Source organism: Lipotes vexillifer, unplaced genomic scaffold (genome assembly GCF_000442215.2).
Source record: "Lipotes vexillifer unplaced genomic scaffold, Lipotes_vexillifer_v1.1 scaffold749, whole genome shotgun sequence".
Lineage (NCBI taxonomy): Eukaryota > Metazoa > Chordata > Mammalia > Artiodactyla > Lipotidae > Lipotes > Lipotes vexillifer.
In genome coordinates this window covers 1,025,518-1,042,031 of record NW_006782834.1, presented here as the reverse complement: position 1 = coordinate 1,042,031, position 16,514 = coordinate 1,025,518, and the positions used below count along the sequence as shown (strand labels likewise).

At 35.6% G+C, this 16,514-nt stretch overlaps 1 protein-coding gene across 1 annotated transcript in view; it reads right to left on the bottom strand.

The window, feature by feature from the left end:
• Window positions 1–392: 392 nt before the first annotated feature.
• The window catches only part of CNOT6L (CCR4-NOT transcription complex subunit 6 like), a 119,886-nt gene continuing 103,764 nt past the window's right edge, over window positions 393–16,514 (bottom strand). The window contains exons 10-12 of the mRNA XM_007455410.1: window positions 14,817–15,044; window positions 12,419–12,621; window positions 393–7,704 (exon numbers count right to left, since the gene is read on the bottom strand). Of these exons, the coding sequence (XP_007455472.1) occupies window positions 7,492–7,704; window positions 12,419–12,621; window positions 14,817–15,044 (644 nt within the window). The 3' untranslated portion in view covers window positions 393–7,491. The remainder of the gene's footprint in view (window positions 7,705–12,418; window positions 12,622–14,816; window positions 15,045–16,514) is intronic.

Below are 16,514 nucleotides of genomic sequence, written 5' to 3'. Positions count from 1 at the left end.
TTCAGCAGGGGAGCTCTGTTCATCATTACTCAAGGATCTAGGATGAGAGGTTTGATCTCAACATATGTTTCTATGATCATCAAGGCAAGAAAAGGGAATATGACAAATTGCACACTGGCTCTTAGAGCCCCACTCAGAAGTGACACATGGCCCTCTGCTCAGATTTCTTCAGCCAAAGCAAGTCTCATAACTATGACTATCTTCCAAATCTATTCTAAACAAAGTGTTACTTAAGTAGTAATGTAGTTTTCACCAGGAAAAAAAAAAATGTAGTATGAATTTGAAATTTTTGCATGACCTTGACTCCCAACTTCACTTTAGAAGAGATATGCTGACCTTAAAGCAGACCCTTAAACTGCACACATAAAGAGTAAAAAACCAAGACAAAGGTATGCAGTTGCAAAATGGCCATTTATTGCCTACAGGGGAAGGAACGGGAGGGAGAGAAGGGGAAGTACACAGGTGCGAGGAAACAAGCATATATTTAGCCCTATACATCATGTGTGAGCAGTACCCAATCTCCAAAATGGAAAAAAGTATTTTGTCATCTGACATAGTAGTTAAGGTTCTTAAGCACCTCCCTCCTGAGCTGCCACAAGATTTAAAAGGCAGGACTGCTTTGTTTAGTCAATGTTCACATTAATGAAAAAATACCACCACCCAACTGTGTCCTTTTGCACGCATATTTTGTACAGTGTCTATTGTGAAAAACATCTCAGCTGAGCAGTTTGGTCAAGATACAGACCTCATCAACTGTTTAACCGTAATAAATAGAAAAATAAAGCAGCTGGTGATTTTGTCAGAGAGAATGTGTTCCGTAAGAGTAGAACCACTTTCTCCGGGGATGACAGAGTGTTAAATGATTAGAACACCACAGAACCAGTCTATCAAACATTAAACACTAGTAACCTACAATTACATGGCACTTCATTAAATCTTCTGATTTAAAAAAAAGAAAGAAAATCTCAGATTTTAAACTGATTATTAGAACACAATAACAAATTGATTTAGGGCTTGGCTTTTTCTTAGGACAAAAGCAAAGTACATACACAACCTAAAACAGTAGAATCTGTTTTGGAATAGCATCAATAGAAACTACCAAGTTTGCAAGGAAACTTACCAAAACTTCTTGCTCAGTTTTAAACTCCTGTGCTTTGCTTTCCAACCATTAAATTAGTTACAAAAACACTTTAGAGGCCACAGAATGACTCAAATGTATGCAAAACAATGGAGATGAATTTAATGCCAAGGAATTAAAATAAATGAGCCCTTCCCTATTCAAATGGTAAACTGAGTGGAAGAGTCAGTCATCTCACGGACAATTAGTTGGCACTTGTTTTATGGTTGAAAGAAATCACAATAGAAAAAAATATATAAATTAATCCACGGTGAATTTGACCAACACCCTGGCCCTTTCAGAGAGAAAAGGTACATACACACTCTCCAAAAAACCCCAAACAAAACCCACCTCCCTCCATGCCGCCCCACTCCAGACAACAAAACCCAAAGGTGAAACATTCATCCCTCCCAAAATATACTAAGTACTCCAACGAATCCTACCCCTCAGCTTCTCCTAGATGAAAGAATTGCTTGCATGTGGACAACTGTACGAATGCCCATAGTGCACTTCTCAGTGCTGCTGGTGTTTAAGAAATTTGCCACTCACAACACTGAACAATTCCACACCCAGTGTGCAGCAACACAGCCATCCAAGCCACACCCCCAAAACCTGGCAGAGCACCGCTCAAGAATTTCAAAGGTAAGGAAATATATTTTAAGCAAATTAAGCACAGAGAAAGGACAGTACAGTTTCTGAATAAATACACACCCAGACTACTGCATCACTTACTGCATCAAGATTTAAACAAGTAGCGGGAAACTAAGCCTGTTCAGTGAGAAGCAAAGCCATTGTTTGACACATCAACGCTGAGCCAATTGTGTGAGTTAACTAATTAAACAAATGTGGTACATATAACCACTGATAACTTGAAAGGAAATAGTCATATATCAGTAATTAGAAATTAACACAAAACTGAAATGAGCAAGAAAGGACCACTTCTGAGAGGGCTACCATGATTCTTATGCTTTCGAGTTAAAAGTGACAGACATACAAATAGGGAAATTATCTAAATTTGGGGAGACTGTTGTAACAAAAACAACTAATAGGCGCCAAACTATTCAGTTTCTGGAAGCTGAATATATCCAATGCTACTGTGCCAAAAGACTCATATCACTTGGCATTTGCAAACACTCTTCATAATGTGATTTATTTCTGATGACACAATTTCTCGTGTCAGTACAATGCTACTAAATTTTATACCACTGCCATAGAAAATTAACATTTAATATGCAGAAATGTCCTTATTTCACATGCTTTGAAAGTGAAAATTATTTTACTTAAAATTCCATTACTTCCATGTCATAATGTTTGTTGAATAAAACCTCAACATGCTTGTTTTCCTTTGGTTCCAAGAATAACCAAGTCTAACCAAACAAACTTATGCCAAAAGAAATTACTAACTAGGCTAATAAAGCTTGCTTTTCCTGATTTCCCTATTTCTTACAGAACTTGTGATTTAACAGAGAAACTTACACAAGGCATCTGGTTAAAAACAAGAAACATGCATGCTCTCCCTTACCACCTTCCTGAAAAGAACTACCTTTTTCTTTCTGTGGATCTTGTTCAGAACACCCTGCAGTATAGGTATAAGAACCTTCTTTTTTCTTTTAAGCTTTAAGGTGACACACAATGAAAATGTATCATGTTGTAAAACACAAGATGCTCTTGGCATCCTGTTCTTAAACAGATTACAACTTTGGTAAATAAACCAGGTTAAGGTGAACTAATTTACTTAGGTTTGAATTCAAATTTAGTAATCATGATGCTGTTAAAAAATTACAATCACTCAAAGTAACCATAAGTATAAAAGTTCTCATCTGTCTACAAATTCAAAACTTTAAGGCTCCTAGCTTAGAAAAATATTCTAATTTCCCTAGTTAATTTGTGTACCAATAATTCACAGAGCTCTACAAACATGATACAGTTCAGAAGGAAAAGGTTAAACAAACCTTCTACACATTAGAAAGGTGTTTTTTTTTTTTTTTAAGGGGGAGGACAGGTAGAAGAGAAAGACTACATTACAAATGTGAGAACTCACATTTCTGTGAGTGCTATTTTGAAAATGTGCACTAAAGTCTTTGCTTGCTATGAAACCATTATTCTCAGGGCCTGCCCAATTTATCAGAAACTGATGACGTTTTCTGTGACTGAAGCTACTGATCAGTCAGTGCATTTTACAAAGCTATTAAAATCCCTCAGAAACTCAGAATATAAGACCTTAGAAACAAAGAAGTAAGTACTGGGGACACAGTCAATTTTTATTGCTAGAAAATCTAGCCTTGGACTGGGAATGAAGAACCATATGCCTCTGGTTCCATTGAAGAACATATTTAACCTTTTTTTTTTTTCTTGTGCTTTCTCTATTCTTTGCTATTTGATTTGAAATTATACATGGCACTAGTGATTTTTAGAAACTCTTGTAAATGCAAATACAAACTTAATCTTTCACCCATTTAATGGTATATACTTAGGAGATACAATTTTAAAATGGAACACCATATGATTGCCCGTGTTCCAGTTTTAATGTGTCACATCCTCAATTCTAATACAACCCCCCGTAGAATCAAGTGATATGAGCCTTCAGGATCTTTCAACTTTCTCCCTTGCTTCTCTGTGATTTAATAGGTAACTTTAAAACACCAAATAGGGACAAATAAGAAATTAAGCTTTATATTTCTGCAAACTACAACACTAAAACACAGTGGCTTCTTTAATACATTCACACAGGATGCTTATTAGTAAAATTAAATATTTGCCTATGAATATCAGAGAAGTAATTTGAAAAGAAAGAGCTTGGAACAAGGCAAATGGGAGGGAGGAAAAGCTGGTCTCAGAACCCATTGTGCCATACCTGACTTTAACATGTGATATTCAAATGAACGTTCACACGCCTTACATCAAAGAAATGAAACAAAAATATTCAGCTACGTTGTACAAAAATTTTTTTACATAAAACATCATAAATCTTGAACAGATTTACTATATTTGAATTCTAAAAAGTTGCCTATAGAATGGTGCTGGGATTCTGTTCTCTGCTTGCTTTTAGGCAGTGCTGTTGCTTAAAAGTTGACACCAGGCACAATATTTTAAAACAAAGTCAACAAGCAAGGAGCAGTACGTGGATTTGAGCCTTTCCCAGATGTCAGTCCTGAGGATGCTGCAAGACTCCCCATCAAAATGTGTAAAGCTATGAGGCGGATACTGATGCCTGAGAGAGTGAGTGACGACATGCACTGTATGACTGTTGTAATGCCAAACAGTGCAGTTTTCCCCTCCTCAAACAGCACTGTTTCAATAAATTTAAAGAACACTCCAGTTCTTAGAAAAATATCAGAAATCATATTTAACAGTTAAAAAAAAACATTATCACAATCTAAAAATGCCCAAATTTTCTCTTATCTTCAGATAAAATATGCAGCAGCCCCATGGCATAAAGCTTATTAACTTATTCTGAGAACCAGAAAGTATATGAGCATAAATATTTTACTTTCACTGAATATATACCATATGTCATTCACCTCTTCCTTTTGGCTTTTCATGCCAAAGCTCCAAATGGCATGTGTTTTTAACAAGACAATACTGAGGAGAGCAGCATTTCTGATCATCTGAATTGGCAGCTCAAAACAGATACCACTCCTTTTACAAAGGGAACAAAGGGTGAAGGGTGTGTGAAATTTGGGCAGTGGGCTAAAGGGAAACCGTGCACATGAAATTTGGGTTACCATGCCCCAAGTGTGTTTGCCACCCGAAACATAACACAATTACCTACTTTAACAGAGCTACTACCAACATTTACTAAAACCACATTAAAAATACACAGGATAATGAATGGTTTGAAAGAGTGCATTTGGAAGCAGAGAGAACCCAATTACACACCTTCCTGCAACAGAGTGCCTCAATCATACACAAAATAAACTTAAGCTGTTTACAATGTTTCCCAATTTTTTTTATTTTTCCCTCTACATTTAACTATTAAAAAAGTTTTTTATTAATAAATGGGCTCCTCTGTGGTTCATATACAATCATAAGTGAACTTTAAATTCCATTTTATACAAACATCTCAAAAAATATTGGGAGTGAAGTATGGTAAGAAATATTGCTCACATTTTGCTAATTAACATGCGTAGATGAAAGGAGGAAAATGTTTTGTTAGTGCATAGACCTCCAGAGCAGAAAACCCACCCAAAACGAAAGATTTAAAATAAAACATACAGTAGCTGATTACAAAAAAAGGTAATGTCCACAAAATTAAGTTTTTCATGCTATTCTACTTTCCAGTACTATGTAATCAATTTGCATGGCTAGATGTTGAATGCTTGAGGTATATATAAGAAGGGATACCTGCACATTGAGGAAAATCTGTCATCTTAAGGGTTGTTTCTTTGTTTATTTTGTTTATTCTGATATCTTGACATTTTTAAAAGAAAATTTTATTTACATCAAACTTCACTCAACTACAATGACATTCCAATTATAATAGATGACAAACAACGCCTCTATCACTAGGCACTTTTAAAAGGGAGTTTAGGCTTTACAGAACCCTTCTGATGCAATCCCATATGTGACATTACATCAACCCACCTCCCTCATCACACTAAAATTACCCTTCAGGGGAAATATCATATTATGTAGCCTGATTAATTTACTATGGAAGAAATTAGTATAAAATGACCACAGGAAATGCATCATTTAAGACTAATAAAACAGCCTAAGATGTCAGGTTTGAAAGAGGAGACAAATTGTATATATTTAAAACTAATTAAATAATTTAAATTTGACCTGTACTTTATATATTAGTGAAACACAAATATAGGCTATTTTCTTTTAAAATTTCATTCACATAATGGAAAGTTTCTTGTTTATTAAAAATATCACATTTTGAGACTAGAAACAGTAAAGTGCATGAAAAGTTTAAAATATAAATTTCAGAAAACTCTTATAGCAGCAAAAAAGCAGAATAAAGAAAAACTTAAAAACACAGACACAACCTTTTCCTGTTACTGTGCCATAATTAACATCAAGTAGCCAACCAATTTTTCCCCCATTAAATGGTATTTCAATCACTGCCTCTTGAGTCACAGATTTTCAACTGGCCCCTCCTGGGCGAAAAAAGGATTCTAACATATCTAAAGAGCATCAACAGTTGGGAATAAACCAGTAGCTTCTTAATTCAACCCTGACAGACAACGGAAACAAAGATTAAAAGCATATAATGGCCATTTGGCAACTAGAGTCAGGAAAAATGATCCAAGGTTTTCAACTACTCCCTGTTCTCTCTCCCAAATCCTTTCCACTGTCACCTCAAAAAGCCAAAACCAACAGCCACTTGACCTACTCTGGGAAACACATGGAATATTTGTAGCTTTCTTCTTCTAAAACTTTGATCAGGGCCTTTTCATTCAGTAGTTATTTTTTAAACATTTGACCATAACAGCAAAAATGATACAGATCATATAATATCTGTTTTTTCCAGCACAACCAGGCAGAAAAGGGTGGATGGAAACAATAAAAAATATTGGACACTAATTTTGTGGGCATCCTAAATAAATAGACCAAATTCTATTTTCAAGATGTGTGGCAGTAGAAATTACCCGTTGTTTTCCTATAAAAAAACTGAACAGACAGGCTTAGAATTAACACTTCTAGTAAGGTTGTAACTAATAGGGGAACAAAATGCAGAATGATTCCTCAAAAACAAAACAAACAAATAAAAAAAACCAACCAGCACTTCTCCAACAAATTGTTGTGTGCTGTTAAATGCTTGATTTTGAAAGCATACTGTGCAATCACCTTTCATTTCTCAGTTTTTCTCATCATGGCTAGTTTATGTACAGATCTAGCAAACTTAAGTGCTTTGTTAATGTGCAAATGACTGGGGAGCCAAAAATCAGTTTGTTATCATGGAAAACAGAAATTCAAGGCAGTTTCCTGCAAGGCATGCCATCATTCAGTTTAAAATCTTATTTTATAGTTTTTAAAATCTGCCTTTCACAAAAATGAAAAATGGTTGGCTCACTTGAAACCATTCAAAAGAAAGTATTTGTTCTGGAAAAACAAATACCCTGTTGTTGGGCCTTGAATTGGTGATTTAACAATTATGAATGCTGACTCCTAATATAATATGAAGAAGGTCCAACTTAAAAACATGTTAAATTAAAAATTTGGAAAGAGAGTGATAATACTTTGGTTCCAGCCCTAGTGCCAAATGATACCAATATGCACAAAATTGTACAAAATCTTATAGCAAACACATAATGAAAGGAACCTGAAGAAGCAGCTTAAGGATGGCCATACTTCACTCCTACATACTTTGATTTACAACTGTACAGGTCCATAGTAACAGATCCCCGTCTTTGCGGGGCAGTACTCCACTACCTCCGATTAGGCAAGTGAACACCATTGACAAGAGGCAGGAGTGGAGGGTGGAGTTCAAGTTGTGTTAACAGTGAGAAGTGGTCTGAAGGGATGTGAGGGTGTGGACACCCAGTGATGTTGTTCTCAACCAGCCATTGAGGATCTAAAGGCCCCAGGACACCAAGCACGTTCATATGAGTCTTGGAATAGAAAATGTAGTCAATCACGCCCTGAAAAGAGATTGGGAGTTGGGAAAAAAAGAAAAATATATGCTTAGATAAAAGAAAAACTTAAGATATATAAAAGAACAATTCATAATTTGTAAAAGCCAAATACCTGAGTAACCTGTATTTCTGGTGCACCTGCTGTCTTCACAATGGGTCAAATAGAGCTCAAATCTTGAATGGGTATTACATGTAATAAAGGTGGCTGGACAGGGAAACACAGTACCCTAGTGGAATCATAAAGCCTTGCACATGTGCATAAGTGGTAAGCAAATTGAGAAGCTAAGCACACCAAATCATGTCTAGGCATCTTTAGAACTGGCTTGCTTGTCAGTGAAATCTAATTTATCAGTATAAACAATATGGAAACTGCACTGACTCTGTTACAATAAACAGAAAATCAGAATATTTATACAAATATATACAAAGTTAATGAAAAGTTATGACAAGAATAATTCTTGTAATGATAACTGGTATGATATTCAGTTATTTGTACATCAGTCAAACACATCTGAATGAAGCCACTGTAAAGCATGTTTTCAGATTTGCTAATCCTAGTTCAGCTTTCCCAAATTTTATACATATATACAAAATACTACACACATTTAATCATTCTAATCTGTTCTTAAGTTTAGAATATTCATTTTCACAAATCCTGGTGTACTATAAATTCTGGATTCCTTGCTGCACAACAGTACCTCAGCAAAAAACATTCAGTAAAGACCTATGTATTCAGTTGTATCTCTCAGAGCTAGATGATTCTTTTTATCTGATCAGAAAGTTTCAAATCTAGTGTGCTTTTTCCCCCCCAGGCTACGTATGCAAGAGTGTGAAGTCAGATTTCTTCCTTCCCACATCAAGAGAGCCTGAGCCCAACTATGAAGAAAGAGTTCCACACCTGGAAATACCTATTCATAAATACTATACACAGTGAGTTCTAGCTAATATTTTTAAATGGTATCACAGTGAAATGGGCTACTTTATTAAAAGAAAAAAAAAGAATTCAATGAAAACAATTATACTGTGAAATTTCGGAAACAATTACCTTAGTTTGCTGATTTTGACATGACCAAGACCAAAACAACAAAACAGTTCTTTTGAGAGAGAGGGCCTTATTCAACATTAGATACTTTAACTTTACTTTACCACAGATTAAGGAAACTATGTGAATCCAGGGGAGTACTTTCTGCCATTAATGCTCCAAATCCAAATAGTCAAGAAATATTAGCGCAATGTATTTTTATCCCTTCATTTTGGCTAATGCCTAGTTTTGCAGTGACATTTTAGGAAAAGGGTTGACAAGAGTTTCAGTGGTTCTACTTTCTTTTATGAGACCGCCCTTTGCTTCAGCAAACACATTTAAAACATTTGTGTTTTAAACAAAACACAAACAAAACATTTTCAATTAGTTATGTTGAATAAAACCTCTTATATCTTATCACTTTATTACAAAGTAGCATTATGCACATTAGCTACTAGAGTTAGAGAATCCCTTGCAAACATAGGCCCCAATAAAGATGTTAAACATTCCAGAAAGTAAGAACTGGAGATATCACTTGTAACTGTTTTCTTGGTTTGAAACATCCAGAGGAAAAGCTCTTATCAAAATCCTTAGCAAGTTCATGTCTGAACTCGCCCAAGTATTTATACATATGTAGGTACACTTGTACACTGTATCATATTCACAAAGAAGGTTACAGACTAACGATTCTTAACCTTTTCTGATTCAAACTGTTTCTTTTTTTAAAAGATCATAAAAAGGTGGGAAAAGTCTTTATATTAGTAAAGTCTATAGGTAAGTCTATAGAAGTGTATGTGAGAAAAAAGTAAAAACAATGAAAATAGTTTGAGGTAACATTATGCTAAGTTTTGTTTTGTAAAAGAATGTGAGAAAATTATACACTATAAATTTCACAATGTGTAACAGAAAGATTTACTACTTGACATAATAGGAAAACTGTCCTTCCTCTTTTCATTAAATGGTTCAGACACACCCTTAGATTGGCGCGGGGCAGGAGATGGTGAAAGCAGCAGCAAGTTTGAATTAGGCTGTTTATTCAACTTATCTGATGTTATGAACTGAATGTCTGTGTTCCCCCCAAATTTCTATGTTGAAATCCTAACCCCTAACCTGATGGTATAAGAGGGTGGGGCTTTTGGCAGGTGATTAGGTCATAAAGATGGAACCCTCATGAATGGGATTAGTGCTCTATAAAAAGAGACCCCAGAGAGCTCTCGCTCCACCATGTGAGGATGCAATGAGAAAACAGCTGTCTGCAACCCAGAAGAGGACCCTCATTAGAACGTGACCATGCTGGCACCTGATCTTACACTTCAAGCCTCCAGAACTGTGAGAAATAAATTTCTGTTGTTTTATAAGCCACACAGTTTATGGTATTGTTATGTCAACCTAAACTCACTAAGATACCTTGTCTACAAGTAATTCTCCTAACTGCTTACCCTTCAAGTCATTCCAAATCAGTTCTAGATTAAATGACCCTGAGTTCTAAACACCACGTTTCTCCATTTCTAATTTATTTGAGAACCAAGTAAGTAAAAAATGCTAAGCCAAGTAAACAAAGTTTAACAGTACTCCACTGATGCAATGGCAGAATCTATACTTTGATCTGTATTTAATGCTAATCACATGACATTTTTACATTTGATGTTACCTATCCTTTTTTACCAACTGCCTTCAATATCGGCACAGCACTAATTACATAAAATGCTTTGTAAGAAATTGAAAAGTTTATTGTCTGCTACTTGGACCAAAAGCTTAATTCTCTCTAGTCAGGTATGTCCTTAGTTTGTTCTCTGATCATCCTTCTTTTCCATCCTATTCCACCCTCCCATCCATCTACCCAGCCAGCCAGCATTATTTATCCTCCCCATTCATGCCTCTCTCGCACGGATTTATAGCTCTGCCATTTCTCATCCTATCCTACATATGCTAACATCAAACACTCTCTGAGCCATGCACTTTTGGTTCTTTAATTGTACTACTTTAGACAACATAAATGCTTCAATAAGATTCTTTTATTCACTTATTAATACATGTAAGTTCTTTTGAAGGAACATCAACAAAAGATTTGAAAACAACTCAGATGATCGAGGAAGATGGCTTAGATTAATATTCTAAACATTATTTCCCTAATTTTTACTTTGTGGATAAGGTAAAAGTAACCTTTATAAAAGCCTAGTTAAGGTAGAAATGATTGGTCTTTTTACCTATACACAAACCAGAAGAAGAATAAGAGTTGTAGAATTACTGAACACTTATTTTAAGGAACTTTATTTTAGGTTTTCTGGGTTGTGCTGTGCTGGCAGAGCTGTATTATATACCACTGTATAGGATTTAACCTACAGTAATCTGTGTATCATTAAGTCCCGAGGTTTTCCTTTAAGCTTACACAAGAAGCCGTGGTGTGATAGAGTCAGCTAGTACTTGCTTTCTTAGCACTTCATCCCAACTCTGTGTTCAATGGTATGACATTGGGAGCTTGAAATCTACCACAGAAATCAGCAAACACTACAAATTTGGGCTTCTTTTTTTTCTCAGAAAGCTGATTATTAAATATTTACCAGCACATTACTGCATATGAGTGATCTAAACAAAATCAATTATCTCTGAATAGTATTTTCTACTCTAACAGCAAAAATACTAAAATTAGATTCAACTTCTAAACAATTCTTTTCCACTTCTTGATTACAAAAACTGACCAATAACATAAGCACACAAATTTCCTTTCTTCTTCCTACTATCTGTTTCTTGGAAAGGGGCTAACAAGCACTGAAAATGGAAAAAGGTTATCGGAGATGTGTAAGAGCCCAATTCATAAATTTCCTTTGGTATTTTATTAAATTCCCCATCTAGGATTCTTACTCCTAACCACTTTCTAACATCTACATTTTCTCAGGACAGTATAAGACTTTAGGATAGATGCCTGAAATGCCAGAAAGTCAAACAAAGGTACAATAGAAGAGCTACAGGCAGAGTGATTAGAAAACTGGCAAAGGGAAAGGGACTGACTACAGAAAATCAATACCAATCAATGTTTCAAAAGAACAACTGGTTTTGTACAACTGGCCCTCTAATTTTTTTTTTTTCTTATTTTGAAAAAGAAAATAATCTTTCTTGTCCTTTTACTAAGCTGGAATGGTCTACTGCCTGGGCATTGATTAGTATGACAACATGGATATAAAATAGACCCTAAGCACAACTTTCTCTAACCCATCTCACAAAGAAACCTGGAAAATTTAAAGACAAATAAGATATCAATGGAAAGTACTAAGAAAATTTTGAGGGAATACTCTACAAATTCATTCAAGATGAATGTAGCTATATCAGGTTGCTTATTATTTGGATCCTTACTGAAAGTTAGGGGTGGTATGGACAAGTGAAGATTAACTATATTAATAAATATAAAGTGCTTTTGAACAGTGCCTGGCACACACATAGTAAAGTATTTCGGAATTTTTTGCTATTATCATGCTTATTTGAAATTTGAACAAATAAGGGTTCAAAGAGAATTCTCAAGTCAACAATAACCACCACAAAACCTAAGAAACCTCCTTACATCACGTGCACACTTAGCCAACACATTTTGAGAATGTAAAAAATCCTGAAGATTACACTATTAAGCATAAATAACACATATCTTTCTTGTCACATGTTTGTATTTGACATAATTTCTATGCCAACCCAGAGGCTGTCACTTACTTTGAAATCAAAGGTGTAATTGGTGTAAGGCATCAAGTTATTTTCATAGGCGCTCTTCAGTTGGAAGCCATGTGTGATTCTCCCTTCTGAGCTTCCATTCTTTCCATTGCAGCTGAAGTTCATAAGACACTCGTTGTACCTTAGTTCCTTGAAGTCTTTATGGTTGTCAGCTACTCCTCCATTGCTTAAATATTCCACGACACCTAGAAGAATAAAGAAGGAAGAAACACTACCATTTAGCATTTAGACCTTACAGAAGACTTCATGGCCAAAATCTGTTGCCAGGTGCATGCACCAAGTTCAGAGTGGTTTTATTATACTGAATATTTACTTTTACATATGAAACTGCCTTTTTGTTGTTGATGCTAAAAAAAATCAAATATCAGCAATTTCATACGGTTCCATCAAACTGAGGTGTATTTGCCTACTCCAGAGCAAAATATCCTGATCACCCAGAAATATCTTCAGTTTTCTTAATGGTTCTTCAAGCTGAAGACGATTCCCAGGGTCTAGGATGGCATTCACCAGGAGGGTCTTGACCCTAAATATTTTTAGAATGTTATTGCAAAGCACTATCTCTTTAGCATTTCAACATTCTATGCAGTCAATCAACAACTTCTGGAATATGTAAAATATAGCATACATAATAAAAAATTTTAAATCATTGACAATAAAAATAGATTTTGCATCTTCAACACTGCAATGTCTAGCTTCAGTTAGGCAACATCATTCTTTGTTTTGAGCTGCAGTGACACTAAACAGTACATTATACGCTGGAGGTATACCACTTGGTCAAAAATATTAGATGTGTCTAAAAAGCTGAAGAGAGCAGAGGCATTCAGAAAAAGCTCACCACTTCCACTGAATAAGTAAACATGAAAAAAATACCACAACCCTTCTTATGACGATGATGATTACTAAAGTTTGTCAGTCGTCTCTTTCTATTTGTGATCAGGAATGACAGCAACATATATAATGAAAAAATGATGAGCACAACATCAGTATTGTGAATAGCTGAAAAGGAGCTATCATTTATCTAGCAGTTACTACATGCCAGGCACTGTTGTAAGAGCCTTACACACTTAAGCCTTACAAACAACTCTATGAAGTGGATAAAATGATTATCCCTTTACTTAAAAATGAGGAACTTAGCCATAGATTGCATAGCTCCTAAGTGGCAGAACCAGGATCCAGCCCTGACAGTCTGGCTTGAGTCAACTCGGCATGCTGTGATGCCAAATGATAGCTCACTGCCTTAACCAAATCAAATGAGATGGGGGAAACCTGTGCTTGAGAGCAATTTACTCAAAAAAAGAAAAGGATTAAAAAAGGAGGACATGGTTAAGGTGTCAATGAGCCTAGGGGCTGAATACAAACATTTGTAAAAGGATGATTTCGACATTTATTTGCTAAGGAGAAAAAGCAAAGGTGTTTTCTAGATTTGAGACTTTTATTAATATTATAATTGTAGGCATTTGGGTTATGTTATATTTATTCTTGAGTGGTTATTTTAAACAATTTAAAGTAGCTTATTGAAAATATACAAAATTTAGAATATGCCTCAGTAATAGCAAAACTGTGATACTATCATGTTTTACATTTGAATTTTAATATCTAAGTGCAGAACTGATTTTTTACAAAGATCTAAAATAATTTAAGTTAGGACATAAAGTAGTTAAGTGGAGCTCAACAAGTAATGTGAAATCCTAAGATAATTTTGATTACTCTTCCGCACCTAATATCAGAATTCAAGCATCATTTAATGAATTCACTTAAAGGTTGACAACATTATTAAACTAGATAGCTACCTGTGCTGAATATTTTCTGGTTGCTTCTTCAGGTCACCCTTCTCCACTGCATTCTGTGCGGCAGGAGGCTGACCTTTACTTGCATCAACTGCAAACCCCTCCCCGCTCTAGCTTCTAGTTGGATTTGGTCAATGGACAGCAGTGGCGGGAGATCAGAGGACAGTAGCAGAGTGAGGCAGGGATATATATTCCCCTGGCCTGTCAGTTTGCAAGGGACTGATCGCATCCCAGTTCAAATCCATCACTCCTATTACATGGCCCTCTCCTCGTAACTATTTTTTCCAAGTTCTGATAACAGCTCCCACCACTTTTCCCCTTAGGTGTACAGGTGGTGAAGGGTCCCTATCTCCCCTAGTGGCAGGGTACTGCATCACTCATTGTTTTGTGTCCCTAACCCTGCACACATCTTTGGAAATAGCTTAACTAAATAAACTCTCCTCAATTACTCCATGTCCCATTCCTGGGATTCTTACTGATACACTCTCTAATTTAGAAGAGAAAGTCTCTACTCAAAAGTTAAGAGCTAACTGACCTTTCAACTAGAAGTAAAAACAAAACTGAAAGTGAAGAGGAAATGATGTTATAAATACCTGAATCTGGCAATGAGTTAAGATCTGCACATAGCACCAGCGGGATGGAATTAGGATCTGCAGTTGGGCTGCCAGGCCTACTTGAGGCTTTCTCCAGAATGTTTTTAACCTCTGAGACAAACATCATGGTCTGAATGAGTTTCACATCAGAATACTCTGGGTCCCAATGCATGTGGGCATTTGCCACTATAAGCAGCTGTTTGTCTGCAGCATGAATAGGCTTCATACCTAAATTTAAGCATTAGGGAAACAAAGGTTAAGATTATACTTTATGTATCAAAAAAGCAGTATCTTAAGGTTTTCTCCCCCAAACCCATAACCACTTCTTTATTCTTTTCCATTCATTTATATTTTCCCCTTTATCTCATAAAGTACTTCTTAGAAGCTAAAGTGCTGAGATTCTGGTAATCCCAGCATGGGGGTCGACAAACTGCAGCCCATGGGCTAAGTCTGGCCAACCACCTGTTTTTGTACAACCTGCATGAGCTAAGGCTGGTTTTACATTTTTAAAGATTCCACCAAACATTTTTTAGAAGATTGTGATAGAGGCCATATGTGGCCCTCAGAGCCTAAACTATTAACAACCTGGCCCTTTACAGAAAAGGTTTGCCAACTCCTGCTCTCTACCCAAGTTAGGAACTATACTGTGATGTAACCAACAATTAGTTATAGTACCTTGATTTGCTGAGCTTAGTGTAAACAAGCAGTTTAAATATCTCTGTCATTTAAATATCACAATAACCTAGTGAGGTAGGTTTTCAGTTATTTGAATCACCTAAACCTTAAGTTCTTCCTACTGCCCAGTACTTATTCACCTTGCATTTCCTGAGCACATCAGTGACAGGGTCAGCAGTAAAAGGCAGTAACATTATATTAACCTATACAAAATAAAGTAAGGCAGTGAATTTGCTATGAATCTGCTACCAAAACAAATTCATACCACACACCCAAAAGAAGTAATTTAAAAATTGAGAATTAGGGAGTAGTGTGCTCTCAAAATCTGGACATGGGTTTCAGACTTGGCTTTATTACTAATTACTAACCTTTATTTCTAATCACTTAGCCATTCTGGTGTTCAGGTGAATACTTCACTTGGACAATGAGGTATTCAACTATAAAATCTCTAAGGTTATTTTTTCCCCTAAAATACTGTTTCATAATTCTGTCAAAATAAATGTTAACATGGTGGATGAGGATAACACATTAAAAAACTTGCCCTTTCTAAGAGGCCATAAGCACCTCTGAAGGGGCAAACTGTGAAAACTGTGAAAAAAAGTGTCCATAAAGTTTTTAAGGCTCAAAACTCAATATGCATGGTATGATGCCATTTAAATAAAACTATACACATATATGTTAGTAATGTGTAAAGAATGAATAAGAGTTACTCCGAGAGGGTATGAATAAGATGAAGGGACTCTCACGTTTTACTCTATATACTTTTGTACCGCTGGAATATTAGATACATACAAAATTATTCTTTCTATAGAATTTCTATAAGTATCTCAACATTTTCTATTAAAAATATAAACTCTGCAGAAAGACCTGATTTTCTTGTCTACTATTTTGGTAAAGTTTCCGTCTTACCAAGCTATAATTATCTTTAATGTTGAGTAAGCAAATAACTGAAGTATCTTTCATATGTGACAGAAATGGTCATTTTTAAAGCAATCTGATCATTCTCTAAGCTCTCTTCTTTCC